General features: G+C 36.5%; 1 protein-coding gene and 1 long non-coding RNA gene across 2 annotated transcripts in view; both read right to left on the reverse strand.

The window, feature by feature from the left end:
- Window positions 1-2,343: 2,343 nt before the first annotated feature.
- LOC140935286 (uncharacterized) lies at window positions 2,344-4,217 on the reverse strand. Its single transcript, XR_012165188.1, has 2 exons — window positions 4,003-4,217; window positions 2,344-2,815 (listed from the first exon to the last, which is right to left on the reverse strand). It is a non-coding gene; the product is annotated as an uncharacterized lncRNA (long non-coding RNA).
- Window positions 4,218-12,431: 8,214 nt separating this feature from the next.
- Window positions 12,432-16,868, reverse strand: part of LOC140934840 (lysM and putative peptidoglycan-binding domain-containing protein 2-like) — a 5,160-nt gene continuing 723 nt past the window's right edge. The window contains exons 2-3 of the mRNA XM_073384397.1: window positions 14,201-14,553; window positions 12,432-12,793 (exon numbers count right to left, since the gene is read on the reverse strand). Of these exons, the coding sequence (XP_073240498.1) occupies window positions 12,598-12,793; window positions 14,201-14,553 (549 nt within the window). The 3' untranslated portion in view covers window positions 12,432-12,597. The remainder of the gene's footprint in view (window positions 12,794-14,200; window positions 14,554-16,868) is intronic.

The raw sequence follows: 16,868 nt of genomic DNA on the forward strand, positions 1-16,868 counted from the left end.
GACTACAGAAAAAAGAGAGACTGCTCGTAGTCTACTCAACTTGGAATTTCAATGTGAAAAGGGGGTGCTGGCGTTGGGCCTTGAAAAATGTTACTGATGATAAGAATACAAACACTGGACGAAAAAATGGATTTACTAGGGTAGCCAAATTACAGCAAATGTGTAGCAAATACCACATTTGCACAATTTTGCGCAAGAGCAAAGACTGATATTGCACTAGATTTGCTATCCGTAGCAATGACGGTAAATGCCACATTTGCACAACATTTACATCTTGGTGCAAAGATAATGGGCGGCCATGGATTTGAGGGTCATTTGCAGATGGTTCAAATGTGTAGGCAAATATGTTTCTTTGAACTATATTTGCACATTACGCAAATGATAGCGCAAATCTGCTGTTTTGCACAGCTTTTGCTTTGGATGTAAAAGCATGTAAACCTGTTATTTTCAGAACTTTTACGCGGCTTTGCAAATGTGAGCGAAGTATCTAATTTGAACAATGTTTGCTTGGGTTATCTTGGGTGATCAAATTTTCATAATTAAACCAGATTGCTTTGAATAGCAAATGTAACTAAACTCTTTGTATTAAACATGTTTGCTCACGAAGCAAATGTTAGCAAACCTAAACTTTGAACAAATTTTCTAGGGTGTGCAAATTTGATCAAACACAGAATTTTGCTTGTAGCGGCAAATGTGGTCAAAAGTCAAGTTTTGAACAAAGTTGCTTAAGCAGCAAATCTGATCAAACTGTTACTATTGTACAATTTTTCGCTCAGGTAGCAAATGTAATCAAATTCTGACTTTAATTTGGTTGGCAAATGTCATCAAACCCATAAAATTGAGCATGTTTTCTCAAGTAGCAAATGCAACTTCGAAGGTTTAAACGAGTTTGCTTGGGTTGTAGCAAATGCGATAAAATTTTTAAATTATTTTTAATTATAACATGGCTCACTTCAGGTTCCTAACATTTGGCCATAATTAATCTTGAAGTTTATAGCTTCAAACTTTAAAGTTACTGAAAGAAATTCTAGCAGTGATCTCCCATTAATGTTCAAATGATTTATTCCATAAACCAAAGTAGCTTACACATTATAACAGACTTTACAAACTACAGTATACAGCTGTACATACAGCTCTTCATATTAATTCCCAATTTTACAGTTCGTTGATGTTTACTTGTCTCCACTCTATACTCTATCACATCATTACTAACTATTAATATTATAAGGAAATTGTTCTTCATCTAAATGTGTAAGATATTCTACATACAGCTGTAGGTGTTTCAGAGTTGCCTCAAACCTATTTCAGTTGTTTAGGTTTTTGCAACTCAGAAACAGGTTAAACATCCTTTTACCCTTAGCTTGGACCAATATTTACTTATGACAAGACTATTTCTTACTTAAACTTTTGCATCTAAGGACAAAATCCTGTTCCAACTCAATGTAACCCTCAAGACACCCATTTTAATAAATAATTAGTATTTTTGTATTAATTGCTATTTACAGATTAAACAAAATTTGATTCTGGTGGCATTTTTTTCTTTAGGCTCTATGAGAATGAAAGGCCTAATTCTTGCTACCAGTTTCCCATTTTTGCTGGTATAACAACTGGGTTATAGCATTTAGCAAACTAAGAAATAGTTTAGGTACATGTAGCTATTCAAATTCAGATCAGACTTCTTTAACTTCATTTTTGTTGCTAATGGTTCCTGTATAGTATTGGATATGCTCTTAGAGGAAGTACCAGCCGGAGCTTCTAGTACTTGCCCTGTTCTAAGAAAATTGAGGGTCATTAAAGTAATGACCAGCTGTAAGTATTCCACAGCATGTCAACGTTACCATTGTCACTGTAGTTGGTCCCAATGAAAGAAGCTAATAATTATTTTAAATTCAGTATACACGTACAAGTAGTACAAAAGGTTGATCTGGCTAGCCTGCAAAATAACTACACGGCTGTCTCTCAATACTCTTTTTCTTGAGTCATGTTGCAATCCTTTGCAAAATTCCATACTAAATCATGACAAAAAGCAGGATGTGCCTAAATTTGTGTTGTTTTTTGTTCAAGCAGGTCAGTTGCAATTGCTGTAATCGGTACACATGTACTGTGAAGTGGTGCCTGCAGAACTCAAATGCCTGCAGATAAGCAAATAGATTTAAAAGAAACATTTGTACATTAATTGGCCTTTTTAACCTGCTGACTGGTACATTACTTGCAAACAATAGCCAAAGGATTCTAATGAAAAATTTATCACATCAACCAATTTGATCTACCTGCCACCAGAATTCTCAGGACAAATCAACACCATCAGGATTTGTACTGTTTACACAGATTTATCTTTTTCTAAAAAACAGTGTCATAAACAGAGAGTGATTAAAGGATTACTGTATTTGCAGAGCTACATGTACATGTACCTGTAAGTATGACCAGTCATAAATAATCTGGAATTTTTTTAAGAGCATTGGATTAACTTATATTTCCTTATCACAAAGCAAATTCAGGAGCATTATCTGGTGCCTCCTGCTCTGAGGAGAAGCCATTCCTCCTTTCTATTGTCATTGAGTAATGACCGGATTACATGTGACTGTTTCAATTTTACTTTACTGTTCAGCTAGGCAAAGAGGTTTTTACAAGCTAAGTTGTTGACTCCTCCATGCTAGAGGCCTCCTGCAAAGCACTTTTCTCGGATTTGTCATCTCCTTGGTTGTAGTGCCTTGCTCTGAAGACATGTACTCCACATTTATACAAGCTTTGAACTTACAACAATCCTTCTTCGAAATAGAGGTTGACTGGAAAAGGGTTGTCTCTTTAGCTTTTTCTGCAACAAACAGAAATTATACATAATTGAGACCATCAATATTGAAACTAAAGCTGTAGATGGTTGTCATGAAAAATACTATTGTCCTTTTCTGTCTAAATATTCTAGCCTTTTATAGCATAAAGGTTGCTATTAGATATTACATGTATTATTACTGGCTGCAGTCACAGTAGGTGACTAAACTTACTTATTTCCTGAGTTAACTGATATCAAAATTAACTAGTTTAAACAAATTGCTGGCTCGTAACTTTCATGTCTCAAATCTAACCCCAGCCGGTCATCATAATTCTGATTACACTGTACCTGTTAAAACTAAGACCTTCTTTGAGCAAAAAACAAAATGAAAAAATGAATGCGAGAAACCCTTTTGTAACAAGACAATTGACTCCAGGTAAATCATTGTATTAATTTTATAGTGAGTGTCCCACTACATCACTACCATAACAACATTGTTGACATATTACTTAAAACTTCATGGACCTGCTTCTTCTGCAATATTGCCATCACTTACAGTGTATCTTGGGAACAAAAGTTTAATTATACTATAATTGCCTCATATGAGGGAATCCAAGATAGTTTTAGATTCTGGATTCCACGCTGCGGATTCCGGAACCTTTTTCAGTGGATTACTTGGTTTCTGGATTCCAATTGTTTGACCTGTATTTCAGGTTTCAAAGCTCAGAATTTAGGATTCCACAACAAAAATTGCCCAAATTCTGGATTCCATAAGCAAAAATTTCCCGGATTCCAGAATCCCTTATCGGATGAATTTCAAGCTATTACATGGGGTGATCATAAAAAAAAAAAATCAGTGAAAGCAGGGTACCATGATCTAAATTCTAGCTACTCTATGTTTTCAGCACCATGGCAGTCACTGGCTTTACTCCCCTTTTAAATTTTGGAAAAGCCTTTGGAGAAAGTAGGCACTAGAGGATAAGGTTATTTTTGGCCTTAGTGGGGAATTAACACTTGCTTCAATTCTTATTAAATTTCCAAGACCATTTATCTGAAGAGAACAACCAAATAAAAGATTACAGTATTTTTTAAAACAACAGGACAAATAAAGTTTCAGGAGTAGGCCAGGGGTGAGTCCTTGTTGATTACTGAATATTGGGAATGCAAATGTAGGTATTCTCAAATAGCATCATTAATGGCTTAACAGTAACAATGAACTTTCTTATACTTACTGAGCATTTCTTTTACTCCCGATTAGTTGCTCCCTCAGCATTTGTTTGTCCTTGCATTTCTCCTGCCTCTTCTTAGTTTTACAATGTCTGCTAACAGCATCTATGTACTAAGTACTAACGGCTGCTTTTCTTGGATCCACTCGTTACTACTTGATCGTCGCCGAGGGAGCTATCTAGATGTCTTTCATGGTGGATAAGTACAATTTCCTTTTCGTCGAACGGTCTCTAAGTATGCAGTTCCCTCGAGGTCGAGCGATTATTTTATAAGTTCTTCGAGGACACATTCGTGCGATAAATTCGAACAAATAAGACTGGCCGATTCCTCCATACTCGACAGTCAACCCCACAGAGAAGGAAAATTCGAAAACTCTTGATAAATATGGCGTTAAACGTATGAAGTAAAAGCTGATGGCAAATCGATGGCAATGGAACGTGGTAACGGTCGACGAAATTTGGATTTCAATTGTTGTGCCTCGTTCTCGAACGCTTATGCAGACTGTCGCTGACCAGCACCATTGAGGCGCAAGTGCTTGGGAAATCGGGCGCGCGGTCTTTTGACGATTTGGCGGGAGGAAGAGATTGCCTATGTTGGTGGATTTTTTCTCAAGGATATTCGAAATTTAAAAGGTAAAGTCGATGTATTTTGCTTTGTATATCGTGCTTCTACTGCCACATCTATGTTATAACCGGGAATAAACTACATTTGCATCCATACATGAATGTGCACGCGTGTCGCGTGCGTATGATAGTGATCCAGCTGAAAAAAGCCTTGTTGAAAAATTTAAGTGGTGTTAAGTCAGCAAAATATGTAGTTATGCAATGTTAAAATGCTAATTTATTGGTATTTGGCAGAAGTAGCTCAATATTAATTGCTTGAGTAATTTATACTTCCTCTGACGCTATATTGACATATTGAGCGTAATACCCGTACATGTACCAGTGATTTTGACAGGGGTAGGGTGGGGCCTTTATTTTATATGCGTTACTGTCATTTTTTTCTGTTTTGTTTTGTCATGTTTTCATATACAAGGTTGTTTTGTTTATAATAATTTATGATGATACAGCTGTACAATGTAAGCTGAGTCCAAAGGTCAAAAATGCTAAAATGTGCCACATGTGTATTTATAATGTCCTTAAAGATAATGGCAACACAAATAACACAATTCATTTAATTTCACAATATTTCAATAAAGGTAGAATTACCAGTTATTTTTAGTGGGTTTAGTGACTTTTTTTGTACATTTGTTTCAGATTTTTCCTTGAGTGGTACAGGAGGTATTTCCAATGTTCTTGAAATTGAGTTGCATCACCTGAACTCTCCAAAAGATAAAGAGATCAATGAAATACAGGTTCAACATGGGGAAGCTGTTTGTGGTCTGTGCATGAAGAAATGCTACAGGGGTATTCCAGTGGGTGTCAATTTATTTACAGTAATCATTTTTCCTCTTCACAAGATAACAGAAGTGAAGGTTATATACTGAATGCTCCCATCCATCAATACCCCATCTGTTTGGGGTAAATGTCACAAAAAAGAAACCTCACGTGTACTTCCTTGTGTTATATTTTTAGCATCTTTACAATATTATTTTTCTTGCACTTTGTGCCGTGCCCTGCTAAGTAAATCCATGTCCCTTTCACAGTGTTCTGCAGGGAACATAATGTACTGAAATTGTGTGAAGCTATAGAACATTTGCACTCGTAGAGGTTTCCCCACAGAGATATAAAGAGTGACAACATTATTCTTACAGAGGTAAACAATATGTACCACCCAATGCTCACTGATTTGCGAAAGGCTATCTTGCTATCGGATGCCCTTTCAAAACAGCAGTCCATGACTGCTCACTAGCACTGACATATAGATTCAGAAATATGCCTCAGATATTATGTTTTCACTTTGCATTAATAATTCATGGCAAAAGTTAGTGGCAAAGTGAAAGTAGAAAGTCATTTTGTGGAAGGGCAAAGAAAATGCCTTCAGACAGATCCAAAGTTGAGATTTACTGTTTCATGTCTTCTGTCACTGCTCAAAACAAATTTTTTACTGGAACCTTTTTTCTGTCAAGCAATTATAGAATATCGTATTCCTATTTAAAAAGGAAAATCAAAAAGTTATCTTACTGTGTGAATTCCTATACTAAATAAATCTATGAAAATTTGACTCATTTAGTGAAAAGGGTATAAAAATATTGAAGGTGTAAACCCCGTTGGTCTAAGAAGTTTAGGTTTACGTGAAGAAATGCACCATGTTAATGTTGTTGAGTGAAGGCTGATATAAATCTCGCCAGTCTGTTTGAGCAGTTTAAAAAGACAAATCATATTGAACTCAAAATCAGGGTTGTAAAGAGCAGCAAAGAAATTATTCGTTCATGTCTGTGCTGAGTTTCTATTCACAAAATATATGAAATACAAAGCAATTTCACCATTTGTTGTAGTATTGGCTGTTGGGCTTTCAAAATGTGGTTATTTTTAGGAGGCTCACCATCAAGATAGCGGTAAGAACAAAATTGTCAGTTTTGATGTGAAGTTTCTTGAATAAATGGCCATGAGGAAATTGTGTACAAGTGAATAATCTCAACCCTGACTTTGAAATGCACAGAACTTTTTTTTTTGGACCAAATTTAAGGTACTGTGGGTGGCCTTGTTATTGTTAGCTTTTTAATAATAATATTATGATGTAGAAAAAATACAGTAAATTAATGATCTGACTACTGGACCTTTGTCCAGTAGATTTGTTGTGGTGTATTTACTTTATGTAAAGGGGAGGTAGTGACTGGGCCCTCTGTAACTATATACAACAGTTACTGTGTCATTTTGAATTTTTAGTTTTAGTAATTGGAGATCCCTGCCCATTGTGCGAACCTAGGCTTATCTATTATCAAATGACAGAAGAGGAATGCAACACATGCCCAGGTTATGTACCATTGACTCACTTCGAAGTGGTTATGTGATTTAGAATTGGACCGAAAAAAAGACCGGGGCCCAGTTGTTCCAAAGACCGATTAGCACTAACCCAGGGTTAGATTTTAACCCCGCGTTTCTTTTTTCTTTTAATCAAAAGCATTTTGTCAGATAATTTTCTCTTTTCTTTTTTAAGTATCAAATCACCAAATTGTACGCAAAAGGAATTATTCAAATGAATTTGTTTTTAAAACTTTTATATCTGAATTTATATTTCGTACTAACCTTGGGTTATCTTAACCCAGCTTTGAACAACCCAGCCTGGAAGGATAAATGCTGCATGTTAATTTGTTTCACCGCCTTAGTTTTTTCTTTATAGCTTTAAACTTTTCATGATCCAAGGCCAACTCAGAGCTCCTGTAACCCAATAGTGGTCTGTTCATTTTTTATGGGGGAGGGGGGGAGGCTTTGTCGGGTGGGATTTGACCGATAGCTCCTGTATATGAAGACCCTCTCTTCATCAGAATTTTTTTTGGGAAGCCACAACCCCGCTCCTTGTATCCCAAGATCAAATAACCAGGATTCAGGTGAATTTTAGTCAGCAAAAATGTTATGACTTTTTTGGATTGAACGGGTAGTACTTAATGAACAGTAAAATTCAAAATCAACATTACAATCAGTGAAACTCAAACTCAGGGTTGCAAACAACGGAGTAAGAAAAATTAGCCTTTCATAAATTTGTTGGCTGAGTTAATGTTCAAATAAAATTGTGAGCAGTTTCACCATATTTTGTTGTAGTATTGGCTGTTGGGTTTTCAAAATGTGGTCATTTTTAGGAAGCCTACCATCGAGATGCGGTCATCTCTAGGTGGGCAGTCAAAACTACAACAAATACCGGTTAAAGTTAAATTGTTGGTTTTAATTTGAATTAAGTTTGTTGGTTAAATGACCATGAGGAAATTGTGTACAAGTGAATAATCACAACCCTGAGTTTGAAATCCACAAAACTTTTTATTTTGGACCAAATTTGATTTTTTAGTATGATGTACAAGAAATAGAGTAAATGATCTGACTACTGGACCTTTGTCCAGTAGATTTGTTTAGTGTATTACTTGTATAATAAAGGGCAGGTAGTGTGGGCCCTCGATCTGTACGGTATAGAACAGTTACTGTATGATTTTGAATTTCTAGTTTTAGTACTCGGACATCCTTGCCCGTTGTACGACCCTAGGCTTTATTATTATCAAATGACGGAAGAGGAATGCAACACATTCCCAGGTTGTGTATCATTGACTCACTTCAAAGTGGTTATGTGATTTAGAATTATTGGACCCTAAAAAAGACCGGGGCCCAGTTGTTCCAAAGACCGATTAGCACTGACCCAGGGTTAGATTTTAACCCGCGTTTTTTTTTCCTTTTAATCAAAAGCATTTTGTCAGATAATTTGTTCTTTTCTTTTTTACGTATCCAGTCACCAAATTGTAGACAAAAGGAATTCAAATCAATTTGTTTTTGAAACTTTCATATCTGAGTTCATATTTCGTATGAACCTTGGGTTATCTTAACCCAGCTTTGAACAACCAAGCCTGGAAGGATAAATGCTGCATGTTAATTTGTTTCACCGCCTTAGTTTTTTCTTTATAGCTTTAAACTTTTCATGATCCAAGGCCAACTCAGAGCTCCTGTAACCCAATAGGGGTCTGTTCATTTTTTATGGGGAGGGGGGGGGGGGGAGGCTTTGTCGGGTGGGATTTGACCGATAGCTCCTGTATATGAAGACCCTCTCTTCATCAGAATTTTTTTGGGAAGCCACAACCCCGCTCCTTGTATCCCAAGATCAAATAACCAGGATTCAGGTGAATTTTAGCCAGCAAAAATGTTATGACTTTTTTGGATTGAATGGGTAGCACTTAATGAACAGTAAAAGTCAAAATCAACAAAAAAATCAGTGAAACCCAAACTCAGGGTTGCAAACAACAGAGTAAGAAAAATTAGCCTTTCATAAATTTGTTGGCTGAGTTAATGTTCAAATAAAATTGTGAGCAGTTTCACCATATTTTGTTGTAGTATTGGCTGTTGGGTTTTCAAAATGTGGTCATTTTTAGGAAGCCTACCATCGAGATGCGGTCATCTCTAGGTGGGCAGTCAAAACTACAATAAATACCGGTTAAAGTTAAATTGTTGGTTTTAATTTGAATTAAGTTTGTTGGTTAAATGACCATGAGGAAATTGTGTACAAGTGAATAATCACAACCCTGAGTTTGAAATCCACAAAACTTTTTATTTTGGACCAAATTTGATTCGTTCTGTAAAAAGACTAACAGAAGAAATTTGTGACTGTAAAATTGTCAAAAAAAGTAGCTGGTTTCTGATTACTTTATATTAAAATGACAGTGCATATAAAACAGTTAACAGGAAAGATGCATGTAGGGGGTTGGACCTCTGGGCAGAGTCTCACAGCGTGTACAAAATTTTATTGTAACAATGTAATATTACAGTTGAGATTGGAAATTTACTTTAGTCACGAAACGAATCAAACATATAGGAAATGTCACATGCACATCACCTTTGACTGTCAGCAAATGTTATGCAGTTCACTATATTTGCTCCCTCTGCAAATATGGATAATTATAATACAAATGTTCAAATTTATGATACAGCCAAATGTGTAGAAATTTATTGTTTTTGCTCTCAAGGCAAATACGAGTAAACCACATGCAAAAGTGTTCTTTTGGTATCCTGGAAAAACAAGAGCAAACACCAGTGCAAATTAGCGGTTTTACAATATTTTTGCCTGCATTTGAAGTACAGTGAAAACTGTCATTTTTGCAAAGGATGTAAATTTGAGTAAATTGGTGGAAATGTTGAAGATTTGCCCATGCTGCAAATATGTATCAAAGTTGTATCAAACCATTACATTTACTTGACTTTTGCGTATCAATACCTATCTAGCAAGTATATGTATTTGCCCACACTTTAGCTGACAGCGCAAATGTAATGCAAATTTGGAGCTCCAAATTTACCACATATTTGCACCTTTCGCAAACATTAGTAAATCCGTTTTTTCGTCCAGTGAAATGAGCTCGTATGTGCCTATTATCGGAAATGATAGTGTGTAAGTGAAACAGTTATATTCCAGCATTCAGTCCATAAATATGTACTAGTCTTTGGAACATTGCAAAGACTGGGTAGCCTGTTAATTCCATGGTTCGTACTGAACTTCAGACAAACAAATTCAAGGACTTTTCAAGGATTTTTTAAGGACAAATTACAGTTTTCAAGGACTAAGATTTATTTAATAAATCGGCATTCTTTTACGCCGTTTTGATCACCCCATTGTGGCTTAAACACGTCGTAGAGTCATTTACGACTTTTACGGCTTCGTCCATTATATATATATTGATCACATTTTTTTATATTACTCTCCGCAACAAGACTTTGCAAAATGACTTGGTATCACTTGCAATTGTATCTGAGGTACAGAAATAGCATTATTTTGTAATAAAGGAACAGAAATAAAATATTGTTCATGCACAAAATTGTTTTCACGTTAACCGTGAATTTTACAGGTTCTACTTCTTGCACCGAGGATGAGCCAAGTTTCCCTTGGCAAAATAATTCAGTTTTACAGAAAAAGGTGGCAGTCGTAGACAAGGTTGTGAATTTCAAGGACTTTTCAAGACCCGAGACATCAAGTACTTTTAAAGGACCTAAACCCAAGGACTTTTCAAGACGACTAGGTAAAATTCAAGACCTTTTCAAGATTGTACGAACCATGGAATTAAGCCCTTGTATCTCGTCGCTCCCCTTAGCCTGTTTCAGGCTCTCCAAGGTAGTGGAGACAAACTCAACGGATCGAAAAAGATGCGTGAATTGAAGCTTGAAAGCTGGGGAAGGTTCTCCCCTTCTCTTCCCGCTGTTTTCCCTCACTCGCTTTTTTCGCTCGCTTTCTCTGACCGAGAGCCTGGCTTGGGCTACGCTCCCCGTACGGTTGCGACATTTCGCGTGCGGGACATCCCGACGGCGGGTAGCGATGACAGACGGCCAACTGTATTCGCTGACCAAAACTGGAAGGTACTTTCAGCTTCTTTCAGCCTTGCTTTTGGCTCCTTTGCAAATAACTACTACTTGTCACTGTCCACCTCAGGTTGGCATATACTAGTCATTCTTTAATAAAATATTTTCAATAATCCTATTATATTACAGAACTTTACATAATGTTCATAACAAGAGAGGGGTGTGTTCTCAGTTTTTATGTTGTATAGCTGATCTAGGAGAAGGGAGTGATTAACTCATTGTCTCATCTTTCACCTAATTGCCCATTCAATCACAAATTGAAGTTTGAAAACGCACACATTTCGATGCGTTTAGGCCTTCCATTCACACCAATACGCTCAGCGTTTTCATCGAAAACGCATCGATTTGAAAACGCTCTTGAGGGTGGATCAAAACGAAAACGCATACACATTCTATTATTGTGGACGGTCGAAAACGCATCAAAATAAAAACGATGACCGAAAATATCGCAGGTGCGTGTGAAAAATTGGAGCATGCGCATAGAGTTCAACTTACGTCACAACGTGCAATTCTATCGTTTTCTAACATTTTAGTGTGGACAATCGAAACGCATCAAAACGGAAGTGTGGACACGATTCGATCGATGCGTTTTCGATGACAGCGAAAATGCATTACTGTGGACAGGGCCTAAGGCTTTGGTTATACCTTTTTACAAGGATCCAAAGGCTTGCTCCGGCTGATGACACGTGCAAAAAGTCATCAATAATTACAAAGAAAGAATGTTTCAAAGCTGCATTCATTTACGGATAGAATTTCAACATTACTACAAGTATCACAATTATAAGGGTCTAGATAATTGAAGTTGTCTGGTACAGAATAATGGGAAGCACTTAGCTGCAAGAAAGGATGAAAATTATGAAGAGTACAAACAAGTGGGCTTCCACTAACAATCCCAAAATTCCTGAATCTGCCCCTGCTTAGTGGTCACTGTCAAAAGTTTGGATTTCATTTTTTGGCCATATAAAAAATATTCTGAGTCCCACTCAGTCCTGGGAAAAAGGAACTCTGATTGGGGACATTCAATAATTCATGTTTTCTAAAAATTAATCTAAAACTTGCATTTACACGTCACTTCTGTCAACCCAAAGAACACTCAATTCTTCAATGTATAGACATCAAATTCACTCCTGACATTTTAGCAGGTGTTCATTCAGGGCTATTGGTAACTCAAATGATTCCTTCCAAATCATGAGATAAATAGAGGATATTACATGGCCGCGTGGAGATACGAAATTTCTCTTTGAGTGTTGAAAAATATTTCACGAGTGAGCGCCGTGAACGAGTAAAATATCTTTTCAACACTCGAAGAGATATTTCGTATCTCCAAGAGGCCATGTAATATTCTATTTATTATATAAACACCAATGAACTACCAAACCAATTCACTTTAATAGTTTTTTGGTGTGAAAGGGGGGATTTATTATGTAGCTACAGCAATGATGATATTTTCACATGTGAAGATACCAAGTTTTCACGTGAAAGCTCACCTGGTATTTTATTGGTGTTTATATAATAATAATGAATTATATTATGCATGTATTGTCATCTCTGTCACTGCAGTAAAAGGACTTCCACAAGAATAACCGCAGAATCTGATTGCTAAAAATGTTTTAAACTGAATCAGAGCTCAAAGAACTGTTCATCAGATTCCTGAAGAGAAGTTCTATCCGTTTTAAAATGTCTCTTTGATGCAAGTATCTTTCCTCTGTGTTTGCGTGATGATATACTTTCAAGTGGTCGGAACAAATCATCATCTGTGACATGGCTCTCATTTAACTTTTCCACTTCTGCTATGACTTTAGGACCAGAGACAGTTCTGCAAGAACAGCAAAAACTTCAAACTGGGGAATAAAGAGTTCTAACTGGTTTCGTACTGTACGCATAGATAATAAAGTGGGATGGTTATAAAGCCCGACACACTTCTTTGTTATATGTTTTTAAGATCACTTTAGATTTCTGGGAAACTACCCACCTACCCCTCCCCTGAGCCAACATTTTGCCCTAAGTGAGAAGTAAGTGATAATGTTGGCTCAGAGGAGGGGTAGGTGGGCAGTTTCCCTGAAACCTAAATTGATCCTGTTTTTGATAACGCGTGCTCAATGTTCAATAGCATTCCTATCATTTTGAACTTACTGACCAACAGAAACATCGCATTAATTTATTCCGTCACAATTTGTGAACAAAAAACAAAGGATTGCGCATGGTCAGGGAGCTTCCAATATAACCTACAACACCATTGTTTTCAACTTTGATGTTTACTGGCTTTCATTAACCAGTCTCCTCGACCAACTATGCTGTAAGTTTATAAGACAGTAACACCTTGAAATAGAAAGGTCAGGATGTAGATGAAATTCCTTCTCTGAAATCAAAGCCATGAGTTGAGTTGTACTGCATTTTCCAACCACCAGATCAGCCAAAAGCTTACTTACTTGTACAGTAACATTAACCTGATAGTCTGTTATACTAACTATGCATTTAATAGCTAATAGCTTTTCAGGACAGACCACCTTGGGAAACTTTCATCAGAAACGTTTTTTTAAATGAAAAAAAAAATTGGAATTTTTGCTTTCACAATGTCTTTAATAACTCCAATTAGTTGAGCTAATGCAAGAGTCTGTTTCTACATTTAGGGTACCATAAAAAAACTACAGTCGAACCTGTATTAAGTGGTCACCCTCAGGGAATGGCTAATTGACTGCTTAATACAGGGTGACTGCCTAATACAGGTTGCAAGAAATACAGTTTAAAGAATTTGATCTCCAGTGCTGATCAGATCAGACATATGACCTCAAAAAGAAACATTCATTTCCAACATTTTAATACTTTGCAAAAATAAACAAGGAATTGAAACAGTATGAACAAGTAACTGACGTCATGCGACCGTTTAATATAGGTCAAGACAATAGAAAAAGGCCCACTGGGACTTTGCAAATGGTGAATGTGACCGCTTAATAGAGGTGAGTGCTTAATAGAGGTCAAAATTACATTACATCAACCAAAGTATTTTTCAGGACTTTGAAAACTGACCGCTTAATAGAGGTTGACCGCTTAATATGGTGCTGCTTAATACAGGTTCGACTGTACCCCCCCACCCCCAGCCAATCAATGTTGCCTTGCTTCTACTATCTTTCAGATTCTTGACTTCATCTATTGAATGGTTTCAAATAAAAATTTAAAAGGTTGAAAGTAAAAACCAGCTTGAAATTTGCCACACAGAACTCACCTTAGTTTTTCAGATTCTTTTTTGGAGCTTTTTATTCGTGCATCAAGCTGTTGGAGAAAACTAAGAGGGGTCTCTTTTGTCTGCTGTATCTCTTCTGAGCTGCCTTCCAAATCTTTGGATTTTTCTCCAAAGCCATTGAGCAACACACCAGGCTGCCCTCCTTTAACTAAATTAGAGTTATTTGTGATTTTGTTTTCATTTGTGCTGCTGTTATCTGGGCTGGATTCATCATCCGAAACTTCTAGTTCATCTACATAGTGTGGGGAATTTTTCCTCACTGGAACCTTCAGGATTTTTAAGAGATGTATGTTGTCATTTGTCCAAATTTTATTTGCTCTCCTCAGCTGTTCAACCTAACAAAAATTAACATTCATGAAAGAAAAATTAGGAAGAGTTTTTTCTACATTTATGCAATTGTTAAAAGCTGTTTATACACATCGAAGTATTTCCCTAGAAGACATTTCGTATACCATTTAACAGGTATACAAAATCTCTCCCAATTTTTGTTGATGCCTCCCATGTATACTATGCACATGCACATACACATTATATTAAGATTATAATTTGCATTTGCCATCTTTTTTTTCACTTTGAATAATTCATTTATCTCATGATGCACAAACGCAACAATAGCATAATGATCAACCCAGAAAATGGGATCACAAAGGAAAATAATATCAGTTGGTAAATGAAACTTGAGTCAAAGAGAAACTATCTTTCAATTAACTTGGCATTTGCTTGCTTATTTCGAGCGAACTCGAACTCCATTAACTAGCTTCATCCATTCCTTCCGGTTTTCCATGATGTTCTTCAGTTCAGCTATGCTCAAACCATTTAACTCCAATATATTAGTAATTTTTGCCAATTTTTCTTCTCCTAATGAGCCCACCGCCATGTTATGTTCAAGTCATGTTTTTTGATGCCAGAATAAACCAGCACCATAAAGAATGACAAGAAGATCTTTTTACATGTAAGGTTGGCTTTAGGTTAGTCTAAGCCATCAACTAAATGATTTGACAAAAATGTTAAGCCAATGTTTCTATTTTCTTGACTATTCATGGGAGAGGCAACATTACAACATTGTTGATTCCTCAACCAGGGCATAATAATGTAACTTAATGCTCCTTGGCTGGGTTCCAGAAATCACCAGTTTAATTAACAGCACCTACAAGACTAAGAACAATTTTTCCTATAGAAGTCTTGCTGCATTAATAAATATCACTACAACAATTGACTGCACAGCAAATTTAGACATCATTCTTTAAGAGCTTGCCCTAGAACACCTAATAGATCATTTGCACTGTGGATTATTGGATTTTGAAACAAAACACATAAAAGCCATCACATTTTTTTCCTTATCCACTATAAAAGGTCCTAGATTTTTACCTTCTTATAAGGCAGTATATTCTTCAAACAGTACATTTAAAGGAAAAAGCCTGTTTGTCATTAAAAAAAAACTTTCTCTTGTGGGTTTCTTTGCCATCTTAGCAGAAAAAGCATCAGGAGAAGTGCTTAAAGTAAATGCTTATAAGTTCACTAGAGATACTGAGTTATTTTGAAAAGTAAGGTAAATTCCAGATGTGCTGACTACTTTTCAGCCAGGTAGACTTAGAGACAGGACTCGGAGAAGATGTTACAGGTCACAATTATATTCAGGTTAGAATGTTTTAACTCAGTTTGATCCTCTATTTCCTTTGTCTCCTAGCCCTGATTATTTATAAATAAGGGACAGGAGACAAAGGAAATTGAGAATCAACCTAGGTTAAAAAATTTTTAACCTAAATATAATTTTGACCTGTAACAGAGACACTCCAGCATACCCCAATGACCTGAAGAGAATCACGTCCCCTCCCCCTCGCCACTAGTAATGTCATTAATGACCTCTTTCATGGTCAGAAACAACTTTGTGATTATTCAAATAAGCCAGAGAAAAGAGCCAAAATCAAGTACAGCGTACAGTAATTTGGCCAGGAAATTCTCATGAAAATCTTCCAAAAAACGTTGCTTCAAAAAAAATTCACAATCCTCAGGGTCTTCATAAAAGACTCTTCCCACTTTTTGTCCGGGATAAAATCCTATTCTCGCACCCAAATTTGCACTCAAACCTGTAATCCTGATGTTTCTTTCTGGCATATTTCCTCATCATGTGCATACTGTCAATTCCAAATCTGGACCCCATTTTGCTTTTAAATCATGAATCCTGGCATTCAAATAAGGCAAATCCAGATCCCAAAAAACCTCTTTGGGACTCTTGACAGAAAATGGCTCAACTAGATTCAAATTATTTGTAGCCTGTGAATACAACCGCCTCTCCTTGCTCTTTGCTACATCAGTGTGGAATTTTTGTTGTTGAGGTGCAGATGTCTCTCCTGTGAAATATCCCTTGTGGCAGACTACTGTATTCGCAAGCTAATTCAAATGGTGTTTTTGGCAAATGCCAGGGGGCAGATGGGTTTCTACATTCATAGCATGGTTTTGCATATTTTACTGCATGATAGTGAAAACCATCTATCCATTAGACAACAAAGTCTCTGTATTTTAGCAGCACATGAATCAGATTGTTTGTCTTACAGTGTCACAAGACAGATCATTATTTATGATGTCATGGAGGATGTTTACAGCTATGCTCGCCCGCTGTACACACCTATTTCAATAAAGGTTGCTTTGT

The sequence above is a fragment of the Porites lutea genome, chromosome 4 (genome assembly GCF_958299795.1).
Source record: "Porites lutea chromosome 4, jaPorLute2.1, whole genome shotgun sequence".
In the NCBI taxonomy this organism is placed as follows: Eukaryota; Metazoa; Cnidaria; class Anthozoa; order Scleractinia; family Poritidae; genus Porites; species Porites lutea.